Source organism: Hemicordylus capensis, chromosome 5, assembly GCF_027244095.1.
Source record: "Hemicordylus capensis ecotype Gifberg chromosome 5, rHemCap1.1.pri, whole genome shotgun sequence".
NCBI lineage: Eukaryota > Metazoa > Chordata > Lepidosauria > Squamata > Cordylidae > Hemicordylus > Hemicordylus capensis.
In genome coordinates, this window is record NC_069661.1 from 226,002,279 (window position 1) to 226,024,925 (window position 22,647).

The following is a 22,647-nucleotide window of genomic DNA, read 5'->3' on the forward strand; positions in this document are numbered from 1 at the left end:
ACACATCTTTTCCCCCACCCCCCAATTTGAGCTTGAAATGCCTCTGCCACTGGGGAGCACCAGTGGGGTACAGAGGAGCCGCCGCCACTGGTAAGGTGCCCTCTTACCACCGCCATGCCCCAGGTGCCCTTAGAAGACTTTACAAGGAAAGGAGTGGGAGAATCCTCACCAGATATCCCCTTTACAAGCATAGCCTGCTAACCGGGCCACAGTGGTCCTAGTGCGGTTTGGTTCAAATTTGGACTGGCCGCCGTTTTTTTTAGGTTGGTCCAGTTTGTTTTTGAACCAGTCAAACTGGGCCAGTTCGAGTCGAACCCAGATTGATTTGAACCAGATCCAAACACGCCTAGGTGGCATAATCCTTGGCAGCATGGCCTGAGAACACTGAACACCACCTGGAGATATGTGTCTGTGTGTGTGCGCAGGGGTGGTGGTGTTCATACTGTCTTTCACTTCAGGCAGCTAAAGGTCTCCCTCTCCCCAAATTGCTGTCTCTTCATTCCGTCCTCTCAGTGCATTTGGGACTGCATAAAATAACTTCATTCCCAAGTTGCTCTAAAGTCCACACACAAGCCACCCCTTTTAGAGAGTGAATAGCTTTGCAAATATTTTGCCTAAATCATTTGCACCTTTAAAAAAAGGAAAAAAAACCTTACCTTGTGTACTTGGCAATGGTGCTTCAGGTACCATAGTAACAGGTATTTCAGCCACAACAGGTGCTGGCATATCTGTATGCAACTGAAGAAGATACCCTTCAACTGTAGGGACTTCATCCCACTTCACTTGAAAAGAATTCGTAGTTGCTCTGATCAGCTGGACCTGCGAAGGTGCTGGTGGTTTCTCTTAAAGATCAAGAACATTGAGCTCTAATTACATTAGGGTAGTTTCCACCCCAATAGGGCAGTTGATGAGTTCCCAGTAAAATGCTTATTGATGCTGGACATACCCAAAAAGCATTTGAGCTAACAAGTTGTTAAATCAAGCCAGGGATTCCCAACCTGTGGTACTCCAGATGTTGCTGAACTACAACTCCCATCAACCCCAGCTACAATAAATTGTAGCTGGGGGTGATAAGTGTTGTAGTTCAGCAACATCTGGAGTACCACAGGTTGGGAACCCCTGAATTAATAAAATAACAAAAATAATCTGCACCAGTTCTAACTGTAACCCCAAATTTAGCAGTAACTTGCCAACAAACAAACTGGCGAGGTTGAACAAATTGAGGAAATCCAAGAAAATTCCATAGGAGGCTGGGCATCTCACATCTTTGTACATCTATAATGTTCCTGTTTGAAGAAGGGTTGATGTGGCAGACTGAATGGCTAGCAAGCGGGTATTAAACTAAAGCAATGTAACTGAGCACTCTCTCAATGCCATGCCCTCAATTTGGGGAACAGATGCAAAGCGGCCATATTGCAAGTTAGGTATGGCAGTCATTCTCTACACAGGGGATCTAGCAAATAGCCACCTGTAGGGATGTGCCTGAATCATTTTGGTGCCTCTTTGGAGAGGTGCTGAAACGATTCGGGCTCCTGCAGCCAAAACGTTTCGGTGTGGGCAAGGAGTACCTTGAAAAGGATGCCATCTGTGTGCCGACACCGCATGAGGGCTGCTGGCAACAGCATCCCATTGGCACAGTGCGGTATTTGAAAGGGGACAGCAGCACGGCTGCTGCTTTTAAGTGAACTTGGAAGCACGACAGTGGTAGCAGCTCATGGGAGGAGAAGGTAGCACCTGCCTGCCCCCTTTTAAAAGGTACCACTCCCTACCCCCTGGAACATGCATGAAACATTTTGTGCACATCCCTAGCCACCTGCTAGCTCATCCACAAACAGCCACCTGTTGGCTTATTTACAGAAACCACCTTTCACCACCTTCACTCTCTTCAGGACTGCCAGAAATGAACAGGCCACACCAGCCACTCATTTCCCCTCTCCCAGAACAAGCAAGATGGACATGTGGGACCTTCTGCTTTAGGCAGTGGAGGCGCTGGCCGTGGCAAGCGATTAAAACGATCCCTTTATCCTCAGCCTGGCCTTAGATGACCAACTCTCCAGTCCACTTGCTGAGCACTGCTCTGCAAAGTGTATTTGCTAGACTATTTTATACTGTGACTTGGTACTAGGTACTAGAAAGATTCATAAGACCATAGCAGAGCTCTTCTCATGATCCGTGAGAAAAACTCACGGGCAGCCTGTAGGGAAGGAGGGTTTGACCTACCTTCGCTGCAGATGATCTCCTTATCATCCCTGGGCAGGCGGATTGGCCGCCCAGACGCCTGGCTGCGCTTCCAGCAGCCCCGGGGGTCGGGACGTGCCGCGGCGCATCACCCCACCCCCTGGAGTTCCAGTGATGCACTGTTGCAACAATGCAAGTGCACAGCCCATTACCGGGATTCTCCAGCCCACAAGTGTGCCAGCTGCAGCTTCAAGCAGCCACGGCTGACTCACCATTTCAAAAAATGAGGTTAAGGGAATGCTTGCTCCCTTAACCTCATTTAACCGGGAGGCTGTTTAGGTGGGTTTGCCGCCCTGTAGCTGCCAGGATCAGGCCCAGTCCCTGAGGTTCATAAGCGTTTGCAAAACCGGGCTGGGCTCCCTTAGCCCGGTTTTGCACGCTCATGTGAATAACCTCATTGAGTTATAATGGACTGAACTCAGACCAATACATGCCTGCCTTTTCTGGCACTTATTTGAAGTCAATCTCAAACTTCATTGGCAGACACCCAGACTAACAGGTTTTTCCATTGTGCGCGGGGAAGAGGCAATTTGCAGCTCTCTCCTCTGCAGCTGCCTGTGCCTCTTGAAATTATCCCCTGAGGGTTCCCCAACTATCAGGGGCATCGTTTTGGGAGGCACAAGCAGCTGCAGAGGGAAGGAGAGATCATCTAAAATCACCCCTCTCCCCTCACACAGCAGAAAAACCTGATGTGTCTACAGAAAGTAAGTTTAGACTCCAGCCACCAGCTGACATCCACAGCAGTCTAACATTGGTGCTCCAAAGATTCCTGAGCAGGTCCACACTTACTGAGAAGCACCGGGGGTGGCGGGGGAATACTCACCCACACTCAGAAGTGCTTATTTAAACCAAAAACACAATATTTAACTATCACCGATGGGTTTCTGATCTAGAACAGCACTTCTGGAGTTTGTCCACACTCTGAAGAGTATTTGCACAGAGCACCTGCGCTTTGTAGTGAGAGCTCCAGCAGTGTTTTGAAAATCCGGATTGTGCTGTGGATGACTCTCTGCCTTCCGGTTCCTTCCCTCCTTTCTTTGGGCTAATCACAGTCTGCCTTCAAACTATGGAACGAAGCACATTTTTAAATGGTTTCAATCTTCAGTTTGAAAACAAACTATGGCTTGTGCAAACCATGGGCTTCCCAGTTCAGCTGAGACAGCAAACTTGGTTTACTCAAAACAAAGAAGAGAGGGAGAGAAGGAACCAGAACATGCTACGGGAGAAGGGTGCACATGAGCCCACAGCATGATCCCAATCCTTCAAACCATGGGCAAGATCCAAATGAAGTCAGTCATAACTAAGCACCAACAAAAAAGGGACAGGTCAGTCACAACTAACTAAGTCCAACTGACTTCAGTGGGACTTGGCCCGGATCCTGATCCATTTCTTTAAAAGTCTAATTTTTATATGTATATCCTACTTGCGCATGAAGCTTCCAGTGGTTTCTCATCCAGGCTGATGCCCAAGTCCTTATCTATGTAATTTCAGTGGTGCTACAGGATTTGGTTTTCCTACACTTGGCCCTACATGGAGGATTGGCAACATGACATCTGAACCAACACTAAATGCAGTGGCCCAGAATAAGAGTGTTACTTATAAATTTCAGACATACATTGGTAGTGTTCCTGAAAGGCCTGGAAATCAATTGCACATCTATAAACATCTCGAAGACTGACTTTCAATAGTATATGTTACTGCACATCTGTTACTAAAACATATTGCGTGGGCACTCAACTCACCTGTATCTAAATACCAAAGATCTTTGCAGCAAACTTGATTGTTCCAAGCTTTTCGGTAGCCATCTCTGCCACTCCATATGTACAGGCGAGTGCCAACTATAACAGTACAATGGCCAGCTCTTGGGCCTGGCAGCAGGTTATTCTTGTCTTCTTGGCAATCTGAGATTAAGTTTATCCATTCTGTGGTATCTAGTGCACAAAACATAACCAAAATTAGTCTTTGTACAAATCATGGCTTTTAAAAATCAACACTATACACCCAACTCCACTTAGAATTACCCATCTATAAAATGGATATGGGAAAATACACGATTTACATACAAGTCTCCACTCTGAACAGAGATTTCTTAGAATCTACAAACCAGCCAAACTTCTCTTCTTTGCATTTTGAATTCTAGATAGCCAATAATACAGCTTGAAAAGTTTGTTTGGCTACTTTGTATTTATATTGCTCACACATACTGGAGAGATAGGGTTGGATCAGGAACAGAGGCGTATCTAGGGAAAATAGCACCTAGGGCAAGCACTGAAATTGCGCCCTCTGTCCAAACATCTGACACCCATTTTTCAGATAACTTTACCATAATATCCGCTCAAAAATACAAGTCAAGCTCATTAATCTTTTACTATTTAGCAGTGGATGCAGCCAGACCAAAAAATGCTGGAAAACTACAAATTTCAGTATGCTGGGGCTCATGAAATACCCAAATACTATGTAGCGGTGTACTTGGAAAAACAAACAGAAGTGCCTGTCTAATTCTCTACTATGCATTGTAGCATCACTGCTACATAAGTTTTAAAAATAAATTGAGAATTGGACTTTTCCCAGATACTCTGAAAATAATTAAAGGATATGCACAGTAAACTGTGTCACTGCTTGGAATATATTCTGGTATTTCAGAAAGACAGTTAAAATGAGAGAAAGAGAACAAGAAACTCCCAGTGGGCCTTAATACTAAGGATTTCACACTGATTCAAAGACAAACTCACCATTAATAGCCATATTATTAAGACATCACATTTTACTTACTTAACACAAGAAGCAAAGTAAGAGCAAATGAATACAATCCTAGCTCAAAAGCTTCAGCTCAGTAGTCACAAGCCCTGATTCTCTGTACATAGTGCCAAACTAAATATGTGTACAGTGAATTATATTAATTTATTTAAAAAAAAATTTACCTGTAGCCCCTTCGGGGGGCTTCCTAAAGGCCGTGGGGGGTCTGCAAAGGTTCCCCCTCCCCCCACTAGCCTCTAGGGCCTCACAGGGACCATTTGAGCATGTGTGGTGGACATTTTTAAAATAATGTTTTTTTTTTTTAATGGCCACTAAAAACAAAATGGCCACTGTGCATGCTCAAAAGGACTCTGAGGCCTGGCCTAGGGCCTCACAGAGGCCATTTGAGCATGCACGGTGGTCATTTTGTTTTTGGTGGCCATTAAAAAAAAAATTAAAAAAAATTGCGCCCCTTCAAGTGGCGCCTGGGGCACGTGCCCTGCCTGCCCCACCATAGATACGCCCCTGATCAGGAAGCAGTTTTGTGTTCCTGATCGATTGGTTTTGCTATAACATGCAGGTCATAATTTATTATAACACAAAGAAACAATGATCTAAAACTGGTTGCAGTTTCCTAGTACTGTATTTAAAAAAGAGTGTTTGCTTCTCTTCAACAGAACTTGAGTATTTAAAGAGACAACAAAAACAGGTACACAAACCTAAATTTAGGTAAGAAAAAGACCCAGTACATTTCCATTCACCATCTTGAGAAGACTGATTATTATCTGCGCTCTGTGGGATCCAGCCACCAAAAATGTACATTCTGCAAATTCAAGGGTATGGGTGAAGGGTGGGAAAGGAAGATAAGGAAGAGGGGGGAGAAGAAACAAGCACATTTAATTTTCCAAGGTTTATTTTGCTATACTAGTCTCTCAGACTATTCCAAACAGAGTTTCTTTTGCATTTACTAACTAGAATGCGAGCTTTGTTCCTTTCTTTCCCTCCAGCCCTCCTTGCCGTATTGTAAGCTGCTTTGGAAAGAGCTCTTCAGAGTGTCAAGAACAGCCTGGAATATCAGGAGAAGATTGCTTCCTAGATCAGAAAAATAATATCTAGGCCTTAAGGAATGTATTCGTACGCATGCTGCATGGTTGAGGTTGCTTTAGAAGCTGCATTTTTAAAAACCCCTTTTAAATACTTTTCATATAACTTCTCTATGGCTTGAGAGGAAAAGAAGCAATATTTTCCCCTGGGGAGCTTCCCGACAGTATCACAGGCAGACTATCAAGGGTGAGATATACCATGAAAGTTCTTTTGAAATACAAGCTAAGCTTGCCACAATGTTTACAGGGTTTTCCTCCTCATAATTGCCCCAAGCACCCAGAGCTTAAAAGGCAACACCTTGAAGTGAAGGAGAAAGAAGCTGAAGATGCAGCTATAGCTACTATTTAAGAGAGCGTCTTCTTCACTACGAGCCCCACCGCCCATTGAGGTCATCTGTGGAGGTCCATCTCCAGTTACTGCCAACTCATCTGGTGGATACACAGAGACGGGCCTTCTCGGTTGCTGTCCTGAGATTGTGGAATGCGCTCCCTGCTGAGATACGATCTTCACCATCCCTGGAAATTTTTTAAAAACACCTGAAAACCCATCTTTTTGCCCAAGCTTTCTCAGCTTTTTAAAATGGTCTGTTTTAATTTTATGGTTGATTTTAAACTGTTGATTTGTTTTAACTTTTATATGTGTTTTAATTGTTTTATGTTAAGCGCAGACGAAAGTTTGGGCAGTATATAAGTTTGATGATGATAATAAATAATACCCTTCCCTCCATTATTTCATGCTGGCAAGAAAAATTACACTGTGTCTACTAGAAGCAGCCAAGATGAAGATTTTGGAACATTAGCTGCTAGACAATCAGATTTCCCGGACCAAATGGAGATTCATTATTTCCACATTGGAACTACATGTGAAATGTAATCTTAAAAAAATGAGAGTCATGATTTACTTAGAACCCCCACTGACAACAAAACCATCCTGAAATTAAAGCAATCAATGGCACTTTCAGAGTGTCAATGGTTGTAGTGTATTGACAATACAATCTGAAAGTTTTATGAGGAAAAGCAGATAATCACAGACCACTATCTATCACAGGGTTGCTCCTTGTGGTGTGCAGGGTAGCAACTTTAGCCATTTATAGCATGTGGAAAGGCAAATGGGTAATGTACTTCCTAACAAGCGGGAAAATGTTCATCTCTCCAGAGAATGCAGAATGCGACATCTTAGTACCCCTGCCAACTGAGCAAAGAGGCACCTTTTAAATATGTTGATTCTCTTTATTTAGCAGGGGGAGAGCAACTGGCCCTATCCAACCCCAGCACAGCATCCCTCCGGTGGCTGTCTTATGTTTCTTTTTTAAGATTGTGAGCCCTTTGGGGACAGGCAGCCATTTAATTAATTAATTAATTTCTGTATGCAAACCACTTTGGAAACTTTGGTTGAAGAGTGGTATTTAAATAGTTGTCATATTCTTATCTTCCAATGTCCTTCTACTCACACAAGAGCGTTACTGCTAGCAGTAGGTACTTCTGGGTAACTTCCTTAACTTTTAACAAAGCTGTTGCCCCTTGGCATTGGGAATCCCATGTAAAAACATATATGCATAGGTATTTTAATGAGGAGCAAAATGCAATGCTCAGTTATGTCCATGAGAGACATAAGTATTTCAGTGATCTTATGGAATGTATGTGCTGGGTTTCCATTATGCTAATAGCATTCATAGGCATATATAGCCCTCTCTGGCTCGATAGGCAGCTATTCAGTTCAACATACAATGAGAGGATCAAAATCCTGCTCATCTTGTCTCTAGACCCTGCTGATTATGTGTGCTGGACATCAGACTTGTCTAAAGGCCTATTTCAACATTATGGGGTAAGAGCGTTGAGGTGTCCATACAAGAGTGACAGGCCCCCTCAAATGCATGGTACAGAATGTAAGTAAACTGCTTTACCCATATTCAACATAACATACCTGTGTACTATCTGCACCTTGTGTATACTGTACAGAGGTACTCCTAGGTAATTTTGGAGCCTGTACCTAAAGGCCTTTGGAGGGGTCCCCCTTGCTGGAGCTCACCCCACCCCCAGCAAGTTAAGCATCATCCACCTACACACACACACACACACCCCGTGACACATGCAGTATTTTTAACATGTCGGTTCTTGAGGGCACAAACAGCAACTGAACTCACAAGAACATAATAATAAAAAACAGGTATATTTATGCAAATATGCATCAGCAGAAGCATATTCCCCTCCCACATATTTCTTTCCCCACTCCACCCTCTGTCTCTAAAGTACCCGGCACAGATCACAATCACACTTGGCCGCCCAGCACAGTGTGGGCCAGTGGCAACCACACCACCCAGGACAGACTAAAGAGGATTTAGGGGCCCCCAGGCTGTATGGAGACCCTGGACTTTGGCCCTGAAGTCCAGGGGTAAGAGCACCACTGATACTGTACACAGACTGTATGAGCGCTGAACATAATGCATGAGTATGGCTTAAGTGGCATACAGATCATAGGAGTCAGCCCTACACACAATGGGCTCTATACAAATACCAGCTCTTCATGATGCATTACAAATATTCACAGTACCAATCACAGCCCTATGCAAAGCGTTAAGACAGCAGTTCCAGTATCAGTCGCAAACTTACCAAAGTTCTTACCTACAACAGACAACCTTTCCCACCCACCACAAACTCACATTTATTTCAGCTCATAAATGGAAACATCAAGAAAGGTCACTTTTCATTTTCATATTTTAAGTTGCCTTTCCCCCTGCTTTTTGCATAGTATGTCAATAATGAGCTGTTGCAGCAGAATTCTTTTCTAAAGCAGCATTAACATCATGATCAGTCTGCATGCATGTATTTCCTGTTTTCTAAACCACAATGCTTCAGCACTAGAAATTAATACAAGTATGTGCCTTTTCCCCCTAGATGTTGCTACAGGCTTCCGAGTTCATTTAAAACCATTTCTGAAGTCTATGCAGAGAATCAACACACCCAAATGAAACAAATGTTTCTATGCGTTCACCAACATTTAAGTAGCACATTTCCATTTCCTGAAGCTCCACAGTTAGGTCCTTCAACCTGTAGAAGAGTTTTCATAAGGCTGAAGGATTTCACAGAGATGCACACAGGCAGGATCCCTAAATACAAACACTAGAGTAACAGTCTCCTACTAGGTGTACCTTTCTATAGGTGAGCTTTTAACAACAGACATACTTGTTTCCTATTACATTGGCTGTATGGAGACTACGGGGAAGGGGCACTGTCCCTTTAGTTTCTGGTTTCGACCAAGTCATTGTTTCTAGTAAGAAAAAACAGAGAGAGAAAACACAAAGAAGGGATTACTTTAAACATTTTTAACTAGACTGTAAGCTATTTGCAGGTGTCCTTTTTCAGATTTCAGAAAACTGTGCATGGACAGAACACAATTTTTAGAAAGTTGGAGGAAACTTCAAATACATCTTTGTGAGCACTAAATTGTGTGAACTATGTAGAAGAATACACACTATGGACGCACACACATGCACGCTTCTAGCTGCTTAATAAAATGACATTTTAAACAGCAATTCCAATCTGTTTTCAGTAGAAAAATGGTAAATGCTAAGTCATGTAGCCACCAGGGAACATGGTGCCTAGATTAGGAAATTCAAAGATAAAGATTTTACTGAATAACTCTATTTGTCAAAGGCAGCCCTATTTTTGTTCCAAATATGCTACTTGTAAATGGAATAAAGAGAACCCCATTTACACCTCCCTCCATCACTAAGTCCAGTAATTTTGTCAAGTGTCCATTGTCCGGCTCCTAAACTTTTGGGGCTGGCTCCTAGATCCAGAGATCATTTGTCAAGGCTTGCCCTAAGATGAAGTTGAGGCTGCACAATTTGTTACTGATGGGTGCCTGCATAACCTGTAATTAATTTACAGCCACCACTAATCTTGAAGGACTTGTACATTAATTATAATTTAACTTAGTGTAGTTAATACAACACAATACGGCAAACTTGACTAGCAATTCACTTACACTCACCTATGTCAAGCTCCCACAGGTCATTAAGGCGACAGCCAGACATCCCTCCAAAAATAAACATCTTTGGGTTTCCCGAGTCTTTTCTGCAGTACATGACGGCTGTGTGCGATTCACGGGGAGAAGGTAACATCCCTTTGGTCACCGGAATGCTCCAACCCACAACTCCTGAACCATGCTGTAGTTCCAGTTCATAGAAGTCATTTAGGTACCTGGTAGAGGATTGAGACAATATGGAAAAGAGTAACTGGATTCTATCTGGAACTATTGTAAGGAGACCTTCGCTTAGAACTGCGCTATGGATATTTGCACAACCCTATTTAGTGGTAAAAATATATGTATTCCTGTAAGACAATCAAGACTCAGGAGTGATATAATGTTATTTTGGCATTCTCTCCCCTTAGAGACTTGTCAGAGTCTGTATATATCAAAAAGATAACTGTAAGGGATAGGGGGGGGGGCGGGGGTAGCATTATTAACATATTGCAAATCGTGAAGAGCTCTTGGACTAGAATGGGCTATTAGCTCAATTAAATCACCATTTATTTCATTTATGGCATTATTATCCCAGCCTTCATCCACGTAGATCAACATATATAATCTCATCCCCGCACTTTTTATCCTTGCAACAGCCCTGTGAGGTAGGTTAATCTAAGAGAAAGTGACTGGCCCAAGGTCACCCAGTGAGTTTCATAGCCACGTAGGGATTTGAATCTGGGTCTCTCCCAGTGTTCCCTGTAACAGGGATTCCCAGATGTTGTTGACTACAACTCCCATAATTCCCAGCTAAAGGCCATTGCAGTTGGGGATTCTGGGAGCTGTAGTCAACAACATCTGGGAATCCCTGCTACAGGGAACACTGGTCTCTCCATGCTCTGGGTCTGATACTCTACCCACTGCATCACAAGACTCTCAACTAGCCTTCCAAACTGATACTGAGATAGCTATTAGCTATATATTACAACCTAATATGGTAAAAGAAAAACTAAGGAGAGGTTATAGGTTATTAATCCTCTAGGCTTGACTACTGCAATGTACTCTACGTGGGGCTGCCTCTGTATGTAGTTCAGAAACTTCAGTTGGTTCAAAATGCAGAGGCTAGATTGGTCTCCAGGGTTTCTCGTAGAGACCATATTATGCCTGTTATAAAGCAACTGCATTGGCTGCTAATAGGTTTCTGGGCAAAATACAAAATGCTGGCAATTACCTTTAAAGCCCTACTACTATGAATATTTGGCTTAGGACTGAGTTACCTGGGAATAAGCTTCCTTTTGCATGATCCCCACCACACATTAAGCTCATCAAGAGAGATCCATCTCCATGTACCACTAGCTCGTCTGGCGGTGACTCGGGAGTGGGCCTTCTCTAGTGTCGCTCCTGGGCTGTGGGAATGTGCTCCCTAGAGACATTTGTGGCTTCATATCTTTACCAGCCTTTAGAAGAGCCCTTAAGACACACATTTTAAGCCAGGCTTTTAATAATCTCTGAATGTTTTATACTTTTAATTGCTGTTAAGAATTTTAATTGTGTTAATCTTTTAATGTTTTAAATTTTAATTATTTAATAGTTGGTTCTATTCCATTTTTAGTGTGTTTATTTTTGTAAACCACCTAGAGCCTTTGGAGTCAGGCAGTATATTAAATTTTAAAAAATGATCCAACCTTCCAAAGTTACATCATGACAAAGTTACATCATACAGTACATATAAAAATAAAAAAACCTATCAATGTAACAAAATGTAACAAATATTCTTCATATTATCTGACAAATGAGCAATAATAGCAGAGTCACATTAATATTCCACATTTTTCGAGTTCAGGGTGATCAAATTTCAAGAGTTGGTTGCTGAACTTCCTCATTAGCTTTGATGCGAGTAGCATAAACGGCCCTTTCAACAACATGCAACATAAAAAACCTTTCTGACCTGCAACAGGTACAGTACAGGTATCCTTAACAGATGCCCCATCACCATAGTATGGTTCTCCTTTTAATTGTTAAAACAGGAGGAGGAGGGAGGAAGCAAGCAAGAATCTCTAAACATCCCATTTCAATCCAATCAGCATACCTGGGAATGTTATTGTTTGAATCTTCACTCTCATTGGCCAATCCACCAAACAAATAACACTTGTTACCATACAGAGAAAAGCTGTGGCCAAGACGAGGACAAGGAGGCAGGCCTGCTGAGGGATGCTGGGGTCTCACTTTTTTCCACAGCCATCGACTTGCCTTGAAGACAGAATGGGAACATGTTCAGACATCTACGTCCATTCACAAGTAAACGGCAGAGAACATCCAGTGGTACTACATCCCAATCCTAACACTCACGGACCACACTAGGATGAGTCAATAACATCCATGGCACAGACAGTGTGTGATTGACTCCTTTGCTTGTCCCATACTCTCCACACTCCCGCTTCTGCACTCTCCCAAGCATCATGCTGCATTTTAACTTTTGCTTTTTAAAAACTTCCTTCTTGCTTTAAAAAGGAGTCTGGAGAGTGGCCGCTACTGAAGCAAACATCACAACTCTAGAACCAGGTTATCTCATGAAACTGAAGGCTGGGAAATTTAGGACCAACAAAAGGAAGGACTTTTTCCACACAGCACATAATTAATCTGTGGAATTCTCTGCCCTGGGATGTGGTGATGGCCACTAGCTTGGATGGCTTTAAAAAGGGGCTTAGACATGGGAGGACAGATCTATCAATGCCTATTAGTCTGCTGGCTATAGGCCACCTCAGAGGCGAGATGCCTCTAAATACCAGTTGAGGGGAGCAACAGCAAGAGAGAGAGGGCATGCCCTCATCCACCTATTGCCTGAAGGCTTCTCAGAGGCATCTGGTGGGCCACTGTGAGAAACAGGATGCTAGACTAGATAGGCCTTGGACCTGATCCAGCAGGGCTGTTCCTATGTTCTTATCAAAGAAAAATACATGGATGGATGAATACACACATATCTGCCACAGCCTTGGGGACTTGGCCATAATTTGCTATGTAGAAGTAAGCTTTGTAATGTTTCACTCAAATATATTCCCTCAAACATTGTTGTGACTGCAGCCTTTGAAAGGCTGTCTAATCTCTTCGCATATCTGGATATTGTAGCTCACATCTTAATAAAAGTGAAACATTTTTCTTTTCCATAATCTAAAAATTTACACACACAGACACACTTATTTATGTATCCCCCCGCTCCACACCAATAAAACAGTGCTGCTCTCCCTACTTGGCAATAGCCACTTCACACAAAGCCCCAAATAATCCTTCTGGTATTGGTGGATGCTATTGGAAACACCCTGGCATGTATGTATATCAAACACACAACTCTAAATGCTATACATTCTGTTTTTTAGCACATACAATGCATGCCTATGCTCAACATATAAATATTACTCTAGGGTATATTTTCTACATATTCGCGACACAAGTTGCGTTTTCCCATTCAGCTAGATAGGTTACTTCGCCCATACCTGTAATTCATATAGGTCATTACTGTATCTTCCATATTCAACCATTCCTCCAAATACTAATATTCTGGTACCATCACAGACAAATCCATGAGCTGCACAGCCTGGTGGGATGTCTCCTCTAACAGCAGGAAGAAACCACTGGTTTGTAGCTAGAATAAAACATGAACAATATTTTAAACAGTAAAGTAAAAGTTGTACCCTCGAGTCGGTGTTGACTCCTGGCGACCAAAGAGCCATGTGCTTTTCTTTGGTAGAATACAGGAGGGATTTACCATTGCTTTCTCCCACACAGTGTGAGATGATGCCTTTCAGCACCTTCCTATATCGCTGCTGCCCAATATAGGTGTTTAGAGTTCCCATATTCTGGGAAATGTACCAGTGGGGATTCAAACCAGCAACTTCTTGCTCGCTAGGCAAGTCACTTCCCTGCTGCACCATTAGGTGGCATTTTTAAACAGGGATGGGCCTATACCAGAGAGGAGCATGCCAGGATGCAGTTCTTAAGCTATTATTACTGAACAAGGAACTAAAAGGTGAATTTAAACATGAAATTCCACAGAGAAGAAACCTCATCTTTTAAACAATGGCAAATGACATCATATTAATTGACTCTTCAACCATGCAAACGGTTTGTTATAATCCTAGCTTCTTAAATTAAAAAGGTTAAGTTTTCCCTGGTTCTCATACAAAGTCTCTAAATGACAGTATCACTGAATATACAATTCTTTTACCTACAAGCAAAAATAAGAAAAATAAATTTCGAAAGGAGAGGATCAAGGAGGCTAAAGTAAAAATGTCAAAATCAAATGGTATTCAGCCAAACACACAAAGGCCGCTACAAAACTCACAGAAAGGTGTGTATACCTTGTGTATAGCTACAATATATTGTGGCTGGGGATGATGGGAGTTGTAGTTCAATAGCAGCTGGAGGGCCAAGATTGCCCACCTAAAGGTACCACCACTAGGGGGAAAAGACTGCTCATTTGGATGAATTTGTTTGCAGGAGATTTTAAATAGCACAGTACCTTGTACTGAAGATGAACAATACAAAACCAGAAAATGCCAGCAAAAAAAAAATTTAAAATTAAAATTAAACAAACTAACTTGATGCCCTAACAGGTTCTTAGAGACGTCTTTTGGTGCATAGCCTCAAAGTCCCCTTCTGCTCCCTCAGAACTACAAGCACCCAAATCACATATAACCAATATATACAAACAGCATCCTCTCCTTCAACACTGCTCCTTCTCTCCACTCACAAAATATGTTTTCTCATATATGTTACACTCTCCCAACCACCCATCCGCATCTAACAACACTGGAAAACAGCATGCTGCAGTTTTTATCAAAATGTAATGACAGAAAAAACTTGATTTGTTAGCCACCCCATAACAAATTGTTTTCTGGGCAGAGAACAAACCTGTCTAAACATACTAGGTGGGTTTGACTCCCTTTCTCCATCTAGAAATGACTCCTACTCATCTGCTCCCTAGCTCTACATCCACATTCCTACACAAATCCAGACACCACTTTTTTTTTTTTAAATGGGGGTCATTTTGGAGGGCTTTGTTTGCAGATTGTCATGTGAAAGAGGGCAAGGACTTGTTCTGCCTTCTGGGGTAGTAGAGGACTAACAGGCTTAAGTTACATGGTGATGTATTTTAGTTGAACTAAACATTAGAAGAAACTACATAGAAACATAGGAAGCTACCATATACTGAGTCAGACCATAGGTCAATCTCACTCAGTATTGTCTACACAGACTGGCAGCAGCTTCTCCAAGGTTGCAGGCAGGAATCTCTCTCAGCCCTATCTTGGATATTCTAGAGAAGGAACTTAGAGCCTAGATGCTCTTCCCAGAGTGGCTTCATCCCCTAAGGGGAATATTTTACAGAGCTCACACTTCTAGTCTCCCTTTCATATGCAACCAGGGCAGATCCTGCTTAGCTTAAGGGGACAAGTCATGCTTGCTACCACAAGACCAGCTCTCTTCCCATCAGTACACAACGGTACCCAGCAGCTCAGCAATAGAACCAATTATCCAGAGGTGAGGTAAACTTTCCCTTGCTGGAGATCTTCAAGCAAAAGCTGGTCAGCCATCAGTTGGAGATGCTCTGGCTCTGGATTGTCTGCACTCATCAGGGGGTGACCAGATGACCTAAAATATAAGACCTTTCCAATTCTATGACCCTAGGCCTATCCACAACAATCAGGAACGCGCAACACCAGGGCCCTCTTTCAGCAATCCCAGTTCAGTCACTATGACCTAGGTCAGGCATCCCCAAACTGCGGCCCTCCAGATGTTGCTGAACTACAACTCCCAGCATCCCTAGACACAATTTTTTGTGGCTGGGTATGCTGGAAGTTGTAGTTCAGCAACATCTGGAAGGCCGCAGTTTGGGGATGCCTGACCTAGGTGGATGGCCTTGATTCTGACAGCAATGAATGCACCACTGAGAGACCTTAAAGGTCAAGTTGAAGACAGATCATCCTGGAGAGAATCTATCTATGTGGTTGCTAAGAGTAGACACGGACTTGACGGCACTTAAGCAATAACTAATGGGAGATGCAAAACTGTTTGTGCCCTCTCCCCTTCTCGTTTGAGAAACATAACCATATTGCAACCTTCTGCACTCCTACATGGACACCTAGGAACATAGGAACCTGCCGTATACTGAGTCAGACTATTGGTCTATCTAGCTCAGTATTGTCTACACAGACTGGCAGCGGCTCCTCCAAGGCTGCAGGCAGGAATCTCTTCCAGCCTTATCTTGGAGAGGCCAGGGAGGGAACTTGGAACCTTCTGCTCTTCCCAGAGCTCCATCAGCTCCATCATCCCAGAGCTAAGGGGAACCTCTTACACATCAAGTCTCCCATTCACATGTAACCAGAGCAGACCCTGCTTAGCAAAGGGGACATCATGCTTGCTATCACAAGACCAGCTCTCCTCTCCAAAACTCCACAGGAAGCTGCCATATACTGAGTCAGACCAGAGGTCCATCTAGCTCAGCATTGTCTACATAGACTGGCAGTGGCTTCTCCAAGGTTGCAAGCAGGAATCTCTCTCAGCCCTATCTTGGACATGTCAGGGAGGAAACTTGGAACCTTCTGCTCTTCCCAGAGCAGCTCCATGCCCTGAGGGGAATACATTACAGTGCTCACATGTGGTCTCCCATTCCTATGCAACCAGGGCAGACGCTGCTTAGTTAAGAGAACAAGTCATGCTTGCTACCACAAGACCAGCTCTCTCCACCACCTAAACTACACTGCCTACCTGTCTCCTAACACAAACTCACAAACATCCACACACTCCAAATTCAGCCTCCAAGTTTCTATTTTCACTCCTTGCCACAGCCATACTATTCTCTAGTGTGGCACCTTGATTTATCATGTTTATATTATCTTTCTTTAAAATACTTTTTTTTAAAAAATGTCTTTTTAAAAAAAATACTTGGCAATTTTCACAGGAAAGATGACTAAGAAGCCCTATTAAAAATATAAACTCACTTCTTCAGTGATGAAAGCAGAGTACAAGAACTTTACACAGCTCACACGCAGTTACAGCTACACTTTGTGATGAATGTGAGCAATTTTGCAATGCATTTTGGTACTTCATCAGGTTTTTATAGTCCAGCTCTCAGCATCATAGACCTTTGATCCACAATCCCACACAGCCAACACACATTCGCAGTCTTACAAAAATCCCTACCCTCTCCCCAAAAAGCCAAGAGAGGCTAATAATACAAGTCAACTTTATCTGTAGATAACCAAGTCTTCATATCGACTCATCTCTCTATCCACAGTCTCCTATGATGGTCACTGACTTCTGACAGCATGCTAGACTACAGGGCACAGAAGCAACGCCATCCACAAGGTTTAGGATTTGTGATAGTAGAGTCACAAAGTTGGGATGGAAGGAAGAGCCAAAGCCGCTCCATCTTTTCCCTTGCATGCATTTCCCTAAAAACTCTATCCCTACGAGAAACGTGCATATTTACACGCGCAGCGACAGAGGCACAGATACATGCATTCACACAGCTCCCAAATACCCTGCAGTAGAGTCATACTCTGCTCCGCCGTGGCACTTTCTACGGCTACATCCCTTCATTAGGAAAAGGTCAACTCTTCCTCCCGTCCATCAGCACGACCCTAACAGGGAAACAAAGGGTGCCCCCCTGCCCTGACTGCTGCCCTGAAGTTCCACGAGACCCATCATGGATGCCCTGGATTCCCCACCTCCCCAGGGCCGCTTCTCCTGGGCAAATTCCAGAGGAGCCGATGTGCTCATCTGCAAACACACAAAAGAGTCTTCCCGGGAGCGCGACACCTGGAAGACGAAGAACACGCTGGAGGAGGAGGAGGCTGGGCGGGGCGGGCGAGAAGAGCGGCGAGTCGAGGTCTCCGCAGCCACAATAGAGCTGTTCACCTTTGCGGTGCCAGAGGACTCTCCTCCTCCTCCGGGGCTCTTCTGGACATGCTGCTCCAGCAGCCGCAATCCCGGCACTGCGCCCTGAATGCCACCCTCTGCCGAGGACGCTCCGTCCCCTTCCAAGCCGCAGACGCCAGCCGCTGGTTGCAGGCGAGGCGAGGCTGGCGGCGGCAAGACCAGCTCTGGGTGCCAGGCGAGCCCGAGGCGGGCAGCGCCCAAGCCCAGCCTCCTGAGCCTGCCTTGCCTGCCTGCCTGCCTGCCATCCTCCCTCCTCCTTCTCCTCTCTTCCGACACCCACCGTACCGGTGTTGTACACATGCAGCTCATCGGCGATGCCCTCGTTGCCGCCCCCGAAGATGATGACCAGCTCGCGGATCGCCACGGCGCGATGTCCGTGCCGGGATCGTGGCACCGGCCCCGTGAAGGAAGAAACCCGCCTCCAGTTGAGGGCAGCGGCGTCCGCCGCCATCTTATCCCCCCGCTACCACAATGCACCGCGGCGAGATCCCAGGCGGCCGCTGGGGAGGAGGACCGGAGGACGCGCGGCTTGAGTCGAGCCAAATAGACCCCGGCCCGGAGGAGGAGGCGGAGGAGGAGAGGGCTGCTATTATTCTTATTCTTATTATATTTTATTCTTATATTTTTATTATTTATTTTATTGATTTATTTTGCTCCTCTCTGTTGTCGTCGCTGGGCTCGCCGTTTTATTTTGTTTTGTTGAACATATTTATATACCGCCCAAAAAGCATGTCTCCGGGCGGTTTACAACCACACACACAAAACAACAAACAAAAAGGCTAAAACATTGCAAGGATTTAAAATTTGAAACAACACTAAAACTATTGAAAACCATCAAACTATTCTAGCTAGCTATCATAAATCTGTCTAAATCTATCTATCATAAATCTATCTCTGTGGTCGCCGAGAGTCGACACGGATTTGGCGGCACTTAATCAATCAATCAATTAAAACAGTATCTAATTAAAAGCTTGGGTGAGCAAATGTGTCTTGGCTGCCTTTTTAAAAGTTGTAAGAGATGGGGAGGCTCTTATTTCCGCAGGGAATGAAATAAGAATGTGAGAAGATCGTCGGTGTCTCTCTAGAAGACTCTGCCTAAATTAGGAGCGCCAGCTTGGGGTTTTTTGTTTGTTCTGTTCTGTTGTAAATGCTGGCGCCTGGGGTTCTGTGCTTCTGAGCACGTGCAGAGTTCTTGTGCATGCCCACTCTCTCCACACATGACAGAAGAGGAACAGCAGAGTTATTTTCTTTTAAATGGACCCAAGCTCAAAGAGCACTGCGGAGTCTTTTTATTTATTTTCTTTTTTGAATGGGGCTGAATGTGGGCCAAGACATCCTTGCCATTTGTTGTCAGTGTCTGTGGGCAGCCCTAGAATACTTGCAATAAGAACGCTGAAAGGGCCTCTTGAGCGAGGGCAGAGTCAGTGCAAGCATTTCTCTTAGCACGGTACAGTTCTACCAGGGACTGTAGGAAGGGTTTCTCAGTCAGAAGGTGATGTTTCCAGACTGAGCCCCAGAATGCATTCTTAAAGACAGAGGGGAATGCTAGTTCCTGCGTTGTCTGGAGACTGGGTGCTTGCTAGAATCTTTTATCCACTGCATTGTCCGTTCTGCCCCTTTTCCTTGCAAAGGCAGCAACAGTGATTCCATAACAACAGATATGTGCTGCATTACCTGACTGGCTATCTGGGATGAGATGGAAGTCATGAGACTGTGAGGAGGAGAGATTTGGGCACTGCTCTGACTTGTCTGCACAGGGGTATACACACAATGCAGCCTTGCCCAGTGCACTCATATAAACTCATGCCGGTCATCACCACATGTCTTTTGTGAAGAGGCAGATCACCGCATGGAAGTACAATGCCCATGCACTCACAGCACATGTAAATACCTCACATAACAGTGCAGCCATCACCTGTATGTCACTGTATTGAGTATGCCCTTTTTTTGTTTTCCTCCTTGTGAGAGCCACACAAACTACAGAAAACTGCATGGGAAGATTGATATTATATATATACACACACACCGCCCCTCCAAAAATGGCTCAGGGCAGTTTACAACAAATACAAACAATTAAAATCAATTAACAGTTAAAATCAAAACTAAATCAATTAAACAATTAAAATCATTTGAACATTTAAAACATTAGCATTAAAATCATTTGAAACCAGCATTAACAATTTAAACCATGAATCTAATTAAAAGCCTGGGTGAATAAATGTGTCTTCAGCACCTTTTAAAAAGTTGTCAGAGATGGGGGCTCTTATTTCAACAGGGAGCCCGTTTCAAAGTCCAGGGGCAGCAAAGAAGGCCCGTTCCTGAGTAGCCACCAAACGAGTTGGTGGCAACTGCAGGTGAACCTCTCTAGGTGATCTCAACAGGTGGTGGGACTCATGGTAAAGAAGATGTTCTCCTAAATACCCAGGGCCTAAGCTGTTTAGGGCCTTATAGGTAATTACCAGCACCTTGTATTTTGCCCAGAAATGTATCAGTAGCCAGTGTAATTCTTTCAACACAGGAGTGATATAGTCTCTCCTAGATGACCCAGAGACCAACCTGGCTGCCGCATTCTGGACCAACTGCAGTTTCCAGACTATGTACAAAGTCAGCCCCACATAGAGCGCATTGTAGTCATCCAGCCTAGAGGTAACCAGCATATGTACCACCTTTTTGAGGTCGTTCATCTCAAGAAACAGACACAGCTGGCATATCAGCTGGAGCTGATATGCACCTCTGGCCACCGCCTCATCCTGGGACTCCAGGTTGTCCAAGGATTAGCAACAGTTTATTTCTTTATTATATGCTTAGTCTTGTTTATAAATAAATAAATAAATAAATAAAATCCCAGGTTTTTGTCCCAATGGGCCCTCCTGGGCAGCTAACAATTAAGACAAAATAGTCTTGTGCATATAGCACAAAAAAAGATAATGAGAATAACCAACAAAAATCAATAAACAGCAGTAAAGCAGAGAACAATATCAGAAGTAATCATCAATCAAATGTACTTCCAGTGAGAGACTGTCAAGCTCACGGAAACAGTGTCTTTACTTTCTGCCTAAAAATAAATGGGATGGAAGAAAAACTTCTTGAAGCAATCGGGTTCCAACTCCTGGGACTACAACTAAAAGTCCCTCTTCTGTGTCCTCAGGACCTCACTAACTGCACCTGTGACAGCGGTGGGAATGGAGCAGAGTCAAATAATACAAGGACCTCAGTGTGTAGGCAGGCTTGTGGGAGTAGGTCATTCAGTTATCCTGATCCTGAGCTCAGTAACAAGTTTGGTGCTATTGGGCCACCATACTCATAAGTCCAAAGATGTAATCAAAGGATTAAAAAACAACAACTGATTAAGAGTCCTGCAATACATAATACATAAGATGTATAACAAATATCCAATTACACCTAGGTAATTTAATTAAAGGTAACTTTAATTATTTGAATGATCTAAAATTGGTAGGTGAGAGTAGGAAGTATAAAATATTTGATGATGCAACTAGTATAACAGCAGCAAAACTTGTTATTGCAAGGAACTGGAAGAACAAATAACCCCTTCTATTAGATCTTGGTTTGACAAGGTGTCAATACATATTGTCAGAAGTTATCACAGTAACCTTAACTCTCAGTCATATTGAAACTTTTCTGGTAACAGTTACAATTTTTGAATTTTATTGACTGACGTAGGATTAACTATACGAGAACAAAAAGACTACAGGCTATATATTTCGTAAGACTTACAAATCTGGTTTTGTTTATCAGTCAACTGTTTTCTTGATCGAATGAGACAAATAAAACTTGTATGAAGTTGCATATATATGTATGTTGTCTAAAACTACCTTATTGTCTTTGTAGTGTCTGTAAATTTGATTATTATTTTTTGAATTGATGAGAGGTCTGTTATATATTTTGTATGTTGTTTTAATTATATTTGTGTATCTGTTTTTGAAATACATTATTTTAAAATGGAAACAAACCAGCAGCCAGTTATGATGATACGTCTGAAACAGGCTTATTAAAATTATTACTGCCACCATTGTGCACCTGTTGTAGTTTTCAAATGCTTTCCCAGGGCAGCCCCCTTGGGTGTTACCAAAGCATGTCATAGTGGCCAGTTATCTCCTACCCTGCCTAGGCATGATCAGTCCATGAGATCTCTACGTAACGTAAGTATGGGAAAGACTCCTGCCTGAAACCGTAGAGAGCCACTGCCAGTCAGTGTAAACCAGGGGTTCTCAACGTTGGGCCCCCAGATGTTTTTGGACTTCAACTCCCATAATCCCCAGACCCAGTGGTTGGGGATTATGGGAGTTAAACTCCAATAACATCTGGGGACCCAACTGTTGAGAATCCCTGGTGTAGACAAAACTGAGCTGGATGGACCAATAGTCTGACTCAATATAAGGTAGCTTCCTAAGTTCACTTCTGCACTACATTAAAAGCCACACTAGATATTGTATGTAGTTATATCTAGCATTTCCCAAACAGCCCTCTTTGTAGAGGAAATGCTACTTCGGAAAGATAAATAGGTAAGCAATTAGGGAGCAAGGGATGTTTAGCCCATTCCCTACCTACCATTTCCTGCTCAAAGTCACTCCGTGGTCAGCTTCCCTCCCTGCAAAATACCTATTCCATGATCTCTGGGCATCTCTAAGATCTCTGTGCATTTGTCAG

The 22,647-nt window shown here is 43.5% G+C and overlaps 1 protein-coding gene across 3 annotated transcripts in view; it reads right to left on the reverse strand.

Annotated features, from left to right (window-relative positions):
- Positions 1-18,468, reverse strand: part of HCFC2 (host cell factor C2) — a 42,385-nt gene extending 23,917 nt beyond the window's left edge. The window contains exons 1-8 of one of the 3 annotated variants that reach the window (XM_053257817.1): positions 18,265-18,468; positions 13,536-13,684; positions 12,134-12,294; positions 10,072-10,280; positions 9,261-9,345; positions 5,694-5,797; positions 3,981-4,169; positions 657-842 (exon numbers count right to left, since the gene is read on the reverse strand). In XM_053257817.1, the coding sequence (XP_053113792.1) occupies positions 657-842; positions 3,981-4,169; positions 5,694-5,797; positions 9,261-9,345; positions 10,072-10,280; positions 12,134-12,294; positions 13,536-13,684; positions 18,265-18,430 (1,249 nt within the window). In that variant the 5' untranslated portion in view covers positions 18,431-18,468. Of the gene's footprint in view, positions 1-656; positions 843-3,980; positions 4,170-5,693; positions 5,798-9,260; positions 9,346-10,071; positions 10,281-12,133; positions 12,295-13,535; positions 13,685-17,039; positions 17,085-18,259 lie in introns of those variants that run through there. The other 2 variants (XM_053257818.1, XM_053257819.1) reach the window with 2 other exon arrangements.
- Between the last annotated feature and the right edge of the window lie 4,179 nt (positions 18,469-22,647).